We start from the raw sequence: 11,734 nt of genomic DNA on the forward strand, positions 1-11,734 counted from the left end.
AGTTCACACAGGGCAGCTAGGCTACAGCTACGCTGCTAAATAGCTGTTCGAACAACAGTGCATTCCAACTACTTGCTTACCGACAGCAGCAAGAGTTTGTTCGCAACTTGTTGCCACTGGTACTACTCCTTATATTGTAAGTAAAACACAGCTCTTCAGAGAACACTCTGATTTTGCAGTCATTCACTCCAACATGCAATGAGATTCAAGCATTTCACAGCCTCTCCACACGAACCTTAGGAAGTAGCAACTGCCGATGCACACTCAGAAACACAGACCAGCATGTATCCCCACCTTCCAGCAAACGAAAAGAACAAGCTGGGCATGATCATCTCTGCCATGAACGGCTTCTGCAACAGCCAAATACAACACACACGAGGATCCAGCTGACTACATGGCATCCCAAGCCTCACATGTGTATTTGTCAGTTGCCCTGTTGAATGAAACACTGCCCTACCTCAGAAACCAAGCACTGGTTACACACCTGTTTCCAACATTACCCGAACAAGGTTAAAAAAAAATAAAAATGCCCAAACAAAACAAAACAACCACCACGTAACTATTACATAATCATATGATTCATACGCTTCCTTCAGCAAAGTTCGGCCAGAGGCATCCCTTACACATCTTTCTGAAGAAAGATTTGCTGCTGAACGTATGCAAGACTAAAGTAATTGTTTGGGCTGTGCTGTCGGAGATAAAGTCCATACTCCCACGCCTGCATGCCAGGACTGCAAGCTACTGCGTTCAAAAGCACCCTCCCCTCAGAACTGCCTCAGTTTTGCAGCACCCTTCTCAAAAGTTAGTCCAGGAGATCCCTCACTATCACCAGGTTTCTGGGAGGTGGTGTCCACGAATCCTTTTATTACGTTGTTCTGGACTGAGAGGAAACGAAGACAACCTAAAAGTTCAGATAATAGTTTTCAGGGATTGTGTTTGGGCTGTTTAGAGGACCTCTTAGGGAAAAAAAACAAACCAACAAAACACACACACAAAAAACCCCAAACCAGATACCCCCCGCAAAAAAAAACGGGGAAATCATGGACTTCCGTCGGTAACACATCTTCCATCAGCTACAGGGCCGCCCGGTTCCCGCTGCCGGGCGCAAAACCCGCCCGCGGGAGCCCCCGCCCCGCGCCCGGCCAGGCCGCCCGGGCCCCGCGGCGCGGGTCCCGCCTCCCCTCCCGCCGCGGCCACGCGGGGCGTCCCGCCTCACCTGCCGCGCGCCGCCGCCGCCCCGCGCGGGAAGTGCGCGACAGATGCGGCCCCGCCTGCCCGCCCGCACCGGGGACCGGCCGCGCGGCCAAGGCGCGCGGAGCAGCGGAGAACCGGGGCTTTAAGGCGGAGCGGGGGTTAAAAGGAAGGGAAAAAAAAAAATAATAATAAAAAAATAATAATTTTAAAAGTCCAAAGAAACGCAGCCAAAGGCGGGCGGTGGGGGATGCGGGAAGCCGCCGCCTGCGAACCCTCTGCCGGGACAACTTTCCCCAACTCCCGGCGGCTCCCGGCCCCGCCGGTGCCCGGGCCCGCCCCGGGAGGCTCAGGTGGGCGCCCGGGATGCCGCGGACACGGGCCCCCGCCACGCCGGCAGGGGACGACCGACCGCTGCCCGCAAGCCCGGAGCCCTCTCGCCACCTCCCTCCGGTTACCTCGTCGCCGCCGCACTCCTCCGTGCCGCTTCCTACGCTCGCCATGTTCCCGCTCGGCTGCCCGCCGCGCCGGGATGACAACTGCTGCCGCCGCGCCCCGTCCCGCTCCCCAGCGCCCGGCGGCTGCCGGCCGGCCCCGCCCCCCGCACTTCCCGGCCGCCCCCGCTCGCCTCGGCCCGGCCCGGCCCGGCCCGGCCGCCCGGCCCCGCCGCCTCCCGCGCGGTCAGTGCGGGGCCGCGCTCGCCGCCTCCTCCCGCCCCGGCCTCCTCACAACTCGGCCGGCCGCGCCCCCTCATCTGCATCCCGGGCCCCGCCCGCGCCGGGCGCGCCCCGGCGCTCACACCGCCCGCCGGGCCTGGGCGGCCGCGGCCGCTGCGCAGGGGCCGGGCGGCAGCGCCGTGACCCTGGCACCGACCCGGCCCCCGGCCCCGAGCCGGCCCGGAGCCCGGTGGGAGGATGCGGTTGGCCGGCTCGGCCGTTGGGGCGAGCGGAGCGTCGTCCTGGGCACCCGCCGAGGGCTCCCTCCTGCCGCCGTCACCCCCTGCACCGTCCCCAGCCGCCCCGCAGACTTCCAGCCCCCCTTGGAGCTGCTCTGCAGGGTCCTCAGCACCAGCCCCGCATGGCAGGCGACCACCGGATGAGTCTGTCGTCAGTCCACTGCAGGTGCTCTCCACCTGCGATCCAGGAGAAACTTGCCCCTGCAGCCCTTCAGCACCTCGTGGCCAGGCTCTGGGGAAGAGCTGCTCCATCGCCATGCCTACCACCACTTCAGAAGGAAGTTTGCAGAGCAGCCAGCTCTCTGAGAAGAACTGTGGAAGTCATCCCCTACTCGGCCTTTCCCTGTTTCCATAGTATCGTAATGCTAAGTGCTAAAAGTCTACCAGTTTCCACTTTTCCCTATTCTGCTAGCTGAGGTCAAGTTCTACTTGTAGGCAGCAAGGTGCCTGTCGTTCTTCCTACAGATTACTTCTCTGTCATAGCCCCTGTTGAAACATACGTACAGTTTTGATAGACTAACTTTGATTAGAACTGGAGACAGGTGAAGAAGAATAAGTGAACCAAATCAGATAACCAAGAGGTAGAGTCTTTTTTGCAAGATTTGGGGTTACAGTCTAGGAATACACAAGGTCCTCTAGTCTAAGAAGAGCCAGGACAGGCTTTCCATGTGGGCTAGCAACTTAAATGTCCCCCTTATCCTTATAAACACCGTACTGCTGTATCCACTGTGCTGTTTTTACACAGCCAAGATAAGTAAAAGCGGGAAGAGAACCTAACTTGACTATATTAATCTGTCTTACAAGATCCCAGTCTTCTCAGTGAAGGTGTAACAGACAGGCTGCTCTCCCATATTCCTCTTGCAGTTTGTATGTTTCTTCACTGGAAACTTGTTGGAAGATAGTGCAGTGATATTAAAATATTTCTCCAGGACTGATCAGAAGAACATGAAACATACCAGTAGTGAAAATGCAGTAGACAGGCCCATACATGCTTTGTATTTGACTCACAGCACAGTCATGTCTGCCCACACAGCTCCACCTGAAACTCATGTTACCATTACATCAGAATTTTATACTGCTCATGAGAATTATATCAGTTATTGTCCTCTGTTGAAGACTTTGTATTTTTCAGCTCCAAAGGCAATCCCTTTGAGATGTCATTTTGCTGAGAGCAGCAGACTATCTCCATTTCAAACATGGTTTTTATCCAGTATTATTCTATAACAGAATAGTAGGTGAGTAGGATAGGTAACACATAAGGTCTCTAAGTTCCAGAAACATGGTCCTTAAAGGTGAGAACTGATTTTACCATTCTGTAGGAGCCACATACCCAGGCAGTTCTGCACTGCCAGTTCCAGCTACAGAGAATAAAATCTTGGCCTGATCCCTTACTTTCTTATAGAAACTCTTAATGGACTACAGCATCAGGGCTTTCAGAGTTAGGTTGGGGAAATCACAGAGTGCAGAGTTTGTAGTCACAAGTAGTTGCTCTACATGAAGAAGACGTAACTGCAGGAGTTAGCAATTCAATTGGTATACTCAGCAAGCTCAAGACCAAGGTCTAGCTCAACATCCCTTAGTCGTGATTAACTCTTAATAGGTTTCATTTATACTGTTGTATTCTTTCTTTCTTACCAAGTCCTTTAGCTTATTCATACTCTTTTGGGCAGATTTGAGTCTGTATCTATGAGTGAACTTTCTCTGCTCAGAACCAAGACACATCCTAAAATAATAATTGTAGGGATAACTATATCATATCATTCCTGAGCCAGGTAGCTAAGGCATGAAAATTGCTGAAGTCTGACTACAAGCCCTGTGAATGTCCAAGCTATTGCTGAGTTTTGCTTGGTCTTTGACAGGCTGCCACAGGGCGTGCTACCGTTTAAGTCATCGTCATAGTAGTCAAAAGGGCATCACAAAGCCACCCCACCCCCTTGGCTGGCTTTAATTAGTTTAATAATTTTTCCTCTTCACGCTTGAAATTTAAGCATTAAAGAAAAGCTTTGCAAATTCCCCTTCCTCTTACAGTTTTAATTTGTAAAAAAACCGTACTAAACAAAAAGCCCAGCTTCTGAAGAAATGCGGATAAGAATCAATGGGTCCTAATCCTCTGAGAAGAGAAGACTTCTGCCGTTCCCAGACAGCTCTAGTTTCTATGCATTTGAATGTAGGTGTCTTTGCAACAAGAATTATGAGCCAATTACTAATCTTTCAGAAAGCATTAAGAGAGCATTCCAGTGGATGTGTTGAAAGGATTTTGCTGAGATCTGACCGAGGAGGCAAGACCTTGAGAGGCTGTTCCCCTTTGGCTCAATAGTTATATAGAATTCCCACGCAGGAAAAGCCTGCCTAAGTTATTCCTCATCTTAAGAGCCATCACCTGCATGCTGCTGTGTTAGCAGTACCTCAGTATTCAATAGCTCTGCTAGTGTTTGCTTCTGCAGTATAGCTTTTCAATGGGAATCTGCCTCATTATGATGATCCATGAGACAATGAGGATTTTTTTTTTTTTTTTAAGCTTCTGTAATCAAATAAAGCTCTGACAAGGATGACAAGTTCTATTCTGCCCCTTATGATCAGATAATATAGAAGAATAAAATCAACTTCAGTATAAACACTTGGTGCTGGTCTAGTTCTCTTGAGGACTGGAAAACAGCCCTTGACAATAGGCTCACTGTGAAAGATGCCTAGGAAGTTGCAATAGTATTCTTACAGCTACTTTGCAGTAGGGTTAGACTGTCTCAGACTCACACCCCCCCCCCCCCCCAAACAGAAGAACTGAAGATATCATCATTAAACAATTAGCAGATTCCCTGATGGAAGTAGGACAAGTGAGCAAGACAGAAACCAAGTCCCTCCTACTTCCAGATGTACTGTTTCGCAAACTACCTTTTATAACAATGAGTACTCTGAACAGTACAACCTGAATGTGAATCTACCCACATAAATACATTCTCAAAGACTTGCTGAGAGGTGTCACATTTCAGGAATACTTTTCAAGAGCAAGAGAATGACAGGTCTTACTGCTGCACTTAGAAGCCAGCGGAAAAAAACAAAACAAAACAAACAGTAATTTAGCAGAGCTACTAATTAACAAGAAACCTGTAACAAAAGCAAGATGTAACAGCCAAGAGAGAAAAATTGATGAGGATGTATTTTCTAATGTATTATAATGTCTATGCAATTTAGCTTTTTTTAGCCAGCAGTAATTTGACCAATTAAGATGAAGGAAACCTCTTCCTCACAGGGACCAATATCAAAATATTGTTTCTTCCTACAAGGTGAGCTAGCCTGTGGCTCATAAAAACTATTTCAGAGCAACAGCATTAGCCTCTTTAGAGTTAAAACGCATGAGAGTGCATTGATGCATACATGTGATGTCAGTTATTAATTGAAGTAAGTAAAATATTGGGGAAAAATAACACCCTTGTGTTTTGAGAAACTGAGCTTGCTTTGTGGAATACCACCTGCCTCTCTTTTCTATGCAGAACTGGGTATTAAAGTAAGTATCTTAATTCTTTGTGTGGATCGGCTTCTTGGAAACCAGGTGACAGACCTCAGTTTTGGGACAACACAGGTAGTGGTATGAGAACACTTAGATTGATTATAAGATTTTTTTTTTTGTCAGCTGCTCCCTTCCTGTGCACACACAAAGAGTCCTTCACCACTATCCAGCCCTGCAACAAGTCTCAGGTTTTGCTTTAGTCTCTAGAAGGCATATTAACTCTTGGCCCCAGCTGCTGTTTTCCCACAGCCAGCCATATGGAGAGCTTAGCAAGCCACAGAGCAGCACAACTAGTCAAGTAAATGGAACAGCTGAAGTCACTAAAAGAAGTCACTGTCTTCAAAATATGTTCTCTGGCCTCAGGCTCCAACAAAAGGGTGCAAGGAACACCAAGCACACTCAGATACACTTTTTTTGGAAGACATAAAAGAACACAGCCTCTCCAAGACATCTCTTGGCATGCATAGAGGCAGGGCTATGGCAAAGGGTGTTCATGTACAGCAGACTGCAGGCACAAGAATCAAATAAAGCTTAAAGTACTGGGCTGTTACAGTTACAAGTTAATGCTTTCTACCCTCAATAATCTGCTTCATCTACATCCTGTTTGTTAGACCTCTTAAGAACCTTATTTGGAAGTGAAAAAACTTGGCATTATTTCTTTGACAAATATATTGTATATTGTATTTTTATTTACATATTTAGACTTTCAGCTTTTGTTAAGCACTTTGAAAGAGCCCCAGTGGTTTCAAACTCTCAGCTCGTGTTTCCGTACTTCTGTAAAAGTGGTAGCCACCTTGAAGTCAACCCACCAATTCTTTCAATCCATTCATATTTCCCTTCACTCACCACACCAGCATGTAGCAAATATTGTAACAGTGAAAAGACATACAGAATTGCAAATTCACCTTCCTGAAACTAGAAGAGGATGATAAGGCAGTTACCAACATTTGGGCATAAACAGGATCTGAACAATAGCCAGAAGAAAACTTCCTCTACTTACGGAGGTCTTGCCTCTTTCCCAAGGCCAGGGAAGGGGCAATAATGAACTTTGGACAAGGTGTGGAGTTTACCTCAGTTGCCATGTGACTTCCTTCTGTGTACCTAAGATAGACTGTATACATGGTCCTCAGTGAAAGCATAATCCAATTAATGCACCTACCTTTCAGCCAGCCTCTACTGCTTTTACCAATGTATCTACACTAACATTATTTGCTTAATAGTTTTTAGCAACACCACAACAGGTGCCACCTCTAACTTATGGGCTATATTTGGATTATTTTGTGCATCTCCTTATCAGCTTCCTGGGGAAGATCCCTAAAAGTTGTCACACAGAATTACTTGTTTCTGTGATTCTAGACAACAAAGCCAAAGATCTACCTCATACTTCACTAAACTGGGATGCACAGATAGGCATCCCATCATCTAAACTCTTTCTCCCCATGGTATCTTTACTGATCAGCATTTTCTCTTCTCAATATCCATATTCCATGCCCCACACATCTCTCAGCATTCCATTCCATTCCATTCCATTCCAATCCATTTTCCCTCTCTTAAAAATAGATAGATAGATAGATAGATAGATAGATAGATAGATAGATAGATAGATAGATAAATAGATAGATAGATAGATAGATAGATAGATAGATAGATAGATAGATAGATAGATAGACAGACAGACAGACAGACAGACAGATAGATAGATAGATAGATAGATAGATAGATAGATAGATAGATAGATAGATAGATAGATAGATAGATAAATAAAATCCTTTTGGTGGCATTTTGTTTGGTTTTGTTATTTTATTTTTGGTTTTGCTTTCTTTCAGTTTATCTCCTCTGCTCATTCATCCAACGAAGAGCATTTTCTGGAAGGTGCTCAAGGGGTTCCATCTATAAGCCTTCCGTCAGGCCTGAAAATTAACCCTGTCCTGTCCTACAGCAGATGGTACATTTATTTACCTTAGTAAATACTACATCTCATCTCTGCAGTTTTCCTACCTTCTTTCCTCTTCTTCACAGCTAAGCAGTTTCCTGCTATTTCAGCAGGATGCTCTCCGTACTTCTCCCAGTCTTATCTCTAAGCTTCTTCCTGTTTTCATTACATTTCATCTTACTTATTTTCATTGAAAGTATTTCAGTATTCCTTTTTCCAACCTCTTGTCAAAGTGCATGTTTCAGAGAATCATAGTAATCATAATAAACGTCCAAAATGAACTCTGCAACTGTTCTCATCAACCTTCAATTATTTTCTTAAGATATAAAAGGACACACTAAGTTATGTTATTTATTTAGAAAATAAAATATATTAATATGTCATCACTCCCCCTGATACTAGCATGATACTTAATGTTTGCTTGGTATATTGAGAATAACTGATTACCTCTTCTTGCAGAACATTTTATTAAATAAAACTTTAAGTATACTGGTGAATTGCTGACATTTAATAGGGTTAATTTTTAATTTAGTCTTTTCCTCCCTCTGAAACCTTTGGTTCCATAAACAATCCAACCAGTGTTTTGTCACATGGTACTTTTATTAGCTCCAAGAAATGGAGCATTTTACCTGTAAATCCTCTAGGAACTAGAGTCAATGACACCTTTGAAATAATGTTTGAAATAATATTATTTACATGGCTGAATCCTTTAAGGTGTTGTGTTTGGTTTTTTTTCACATCCTGTACTACTTCTATTAGAAAAGGCAAAATAAAAAGGTCTTTCACCTTACAGAAGTTTTATTTGCCTAACTAACAATTTTCAAAGTTATATTTCAGAAAACATGATACATCTTTTGTCTATTCATTTTGTTCTTCTTTCATTGCTCTGAAAACAACAGGTCCTGGATTGAACTATCTGAACAGATGGTTGTTATGTGTCCAAGTCATCAGGGAATGAAAATGCCTGAATGCCACGACTTCCTCCCTCTCCCCCCAAAAAAATCTCCAAAGCCAAACCCAAAATGTCACATCTACATAATAATGTTCTTGTTCTGACAAGAAAGCCAGAATTGCATCTCTGAGTGAGGATCCTATGGCTTCATTGTAGGACAGCAATTTATAATTGCTAAATTGTACCCAAAGACTTTCCCTTCACACTGTAGGAAAAGTATTTATTTCTTTATTTACTTGTATTTTGACTCCTTGTAATTGATGTAATATCCACAACAAGGGTACAAAAAAAATGGAAAGACCTGCAAAACAGAGGCATGTGTGCTTCCTTCCTCCTGTCCTCTTGGCTGCCATGTTCAGAAGCTCCTACTGAAATGGCAGGTCTGGGTTCCTTTGTTCAGTGAAGAGATTTTGCTACAGGTTGGGATAGATGCATACATTTATCTGAGATAAGGCTGAGAGGTCCCATCTCAGGACATAAACCTTGTTCAGTACATCATGGCATTTTGCCAGCATATTAGTAAGAGCTCTTGGAGATTGAATATAACACTTCTGGCTCCAAAATTCCCCATTTTCCAGTGGAGAGAATGACACGTTAAGAATAACATGAGATGTTGTACTCTCCATCTAGTATTTGTTAGAGTGAAAAAATGCATGTAGTGTAGGTTTCAAATCTTCTGTTTCTAGAGTTTACTTTGAATTTTAACTGTATTGATGATTCAAGCAGTTAATTCAAGCCACCTGTTATTTAAGAAGTCCTAAAAATGCAAGACTTAGATAACCAATCAGTTAAAATTTAATAAATAGATTTACAGCATGGACAGTTATAGATAAACCCAAGCTTGCCTTGTCAACACTTTATGCTGGTTGTATCTGATCTGATCAAAAGTCCAGTAGGCATGTTAGTACGATGCTGTGTTGAAATTATTAGGCTTCCATGCTGGATTGGTATGCAGTAGTTTTCAAATGTTCCTTCATTAAGGGTTTAAAGTATGCATTCATTATCAAAATCAGTAGGTACTATGTGGCCGCTCACTTAGCCAATTATTTGGTGGACCACCTGAAAGTACTGAAAAACAAGTTAATTATTTCAAGAAGGAATCTAAGGATGAGTGGATTTGCAGACGACTATGCAGAAGAAGCACCTGGCTAATTTTAGTCTGTTTAAATAATTTTGGAATAATAATTTATGTAGTTTATAAATAATTTATAGAGAAACAAGGTAATACATCCTGTAGAAAGCTCTCCTGCAGCTATGCTCTTTGTGAAAATATTTGCTTTAGCCTTATGTTTACTGTAGATAATGGGCACACTTTGATGTGAAATCAGTGTACTAAGGATGTGCATTGTTCTGGATTGGTATGGTGGGGTTTTGGTAGGGAGGGGAAGAGTGAAGAAGTTCCCCTTGCTCCAAACCCAGCCAAGGAGCCATTAGAGGGACAATAGATGCGCCTTTGCAATTAACATATGAAAGAAGGGCTGTAACTCCTGAGCCGAGAAGGACTTGGGGGAGAAGAGCTGGGCTGGGGAAGGAGATTGGTCCTGCTGGTTGGTGAAGAAGAAGAGGGGGACGAAGGTGCCCCAGCAGAAGTTTCCCTAAAACCCATGATGAGATGGCAGCTGTCTCCCTGCACTCATGGAGAAACATGGTGGGACATTCCCTGAAGGCGCCAGGAGGGTTGAAATTGGCCACTGGATTTGGATTTTGTGGCCAGTGGATTTGCTGACAGTGGACTCTGATTACACAGCTGTGGAAGACCCTGGTGCCAGGGGAGTTTGTTCCCAAAGCAGCCCCTGACTCTGTGGGAAGCCCGGGCTGGAGCAGCTCCGGACCTTGTGGGAAGGACTCATGAAGGAGACGTTCATGGAGGACTCTCTCCCATGTGACGGACCCTGTGGGGAAGCAAGGGAGGACTGTAAGGAATCCTTCTTCCTGAGGAGGAAGGAGCAGCAGGAACCACCAGCCTGTGAACTGACTCTAAACCCCATCCCCTGTCCCCCTGTGCTGCTGGGGGGAAGGAGGGAGAGAAATCGGGAACAGAGGAATTTGGACCCAGGAAGAAGGGAGGGGTGCGGTAATATATGCAAGCCCAACTCTGTGTGTTGTCTGTGTCCTGTGTGTGTTTGATTAGTGTGAAATTAAATTATTATTTTTTCCCCGAGTTGAGTCTATTTTGCCCGGGACCTTAATCAGTGAAGAACCCTCCTTGTCCAACGCTCCCAGGAGTTTTGTTTTCCTTATCCCAGAGTGTGTGTGTGTGGAGGAGTTGACTGAGAGGCCATGTGGCTGTTTCTTTGTCGTCGTGTTGGGCCCAAACCACAACATGCATTTGTCTTGATCTAATGCAGCCATAAAACCGCTACAAATTCTCCTGAATTAATGGAATTCAGATGGATGCTTCTGTTTGCAATTAGGATAAATTATTTCAAGTAATTCTGGCTTGTTTAATATCCTCAGCATTGTGTGGCACAAGTCCAGCAGATGTCAAAATATCAAACAGAAGGTAGGTATTTCTTGGGTAATAATTTCCTTTACTGGCCACATAGGACGAAAATAAAAGAAAATTTATGTTCATACACAAGCAAAATATCAATCATATTGAAAAGCATGAAGTCAGGGTTTGCTGAAATGTATAAAAGCCATGAAGAAAATGTTTTCTGAATGCTCTGAGTTTGGTTTACAGAGAGATACAAAGAGAAGGTTTCACCTGAAAAACAGACAGGCTGGGGCACACAGGGATTCAGACAAAATTCTGATGACAATGTCCTGGTTCAAATCATATGAGGATATGAGATCCTTTGGGGGACAAGGTAACGTGGTATTCCTGATGTTGGTAAGTAACTGAAATAAGTAAAAATTTGGGGAAAATCACATAAAAGAGAACAAAGAGACAAGCAGAATAAAAACAGAGCTTACCTAACATTGCAACAGCAAGAATTTGAGAAAAACACATCCCAGGTTGTCACCTTTGAGACATAAGTCTTTAAGACAGATGAAAGGGATAGAAGGGAATACTCCCTACATCTTGTCTTGGTCATAGTTTTGATCACTAGGTAGAAAACATTGACTAATTGGACTTACTGTATTAACACCTCATCAATATATTAATGTACTATTACCATGCTAAAATACCCACTCATAGGCTAGGGAGATGCCTACTTTTTTTTTACTGAAGAAAATAATAATAATTAGTAAGAA

General features: G+C 44.3%; 1 protein-coding gene across 1 annotated transcript in view; it reads right to left on the reverse strand.

Annotated features, from left to right (window-relative positions):
- TTC39B (tetratricopeptide repeat domain 39B) overlaps window positions 1–1,737 on the reverse strand; it is a 95,379-nt gene extending 93,642 nt beyond the window's left edge. Inside the window, exon 1 of the mRNA XM_051642916.1 lies at window positions 1,650–1,737. Within this exon, the coding sequence (XP_051498876.1) occupies window positions 1,650–1,694 (45 nt within the window). The 5' untranslated portion in view covers window positions 1,695–1,737. The remainder of the gene's footprint in view (window positions 1–1,649) is intronic.
- Window positions 1,738–11,734: the final 9,997 nt, after the last annotated feature.

This window comes from Apus apus, chromosome Z (assembly GCF_020740795.1).
Source record: "Apus apus isolate bApuApu2 chromosome Z, bApuApu2.pri.cur, whole genome shotgun sequence".
NCBI classification, from domain to species: Eukaryota; Metazoa; Chordata; class Aves; order Apodiformes; family Apodidae; genus Apus; species Apus apus.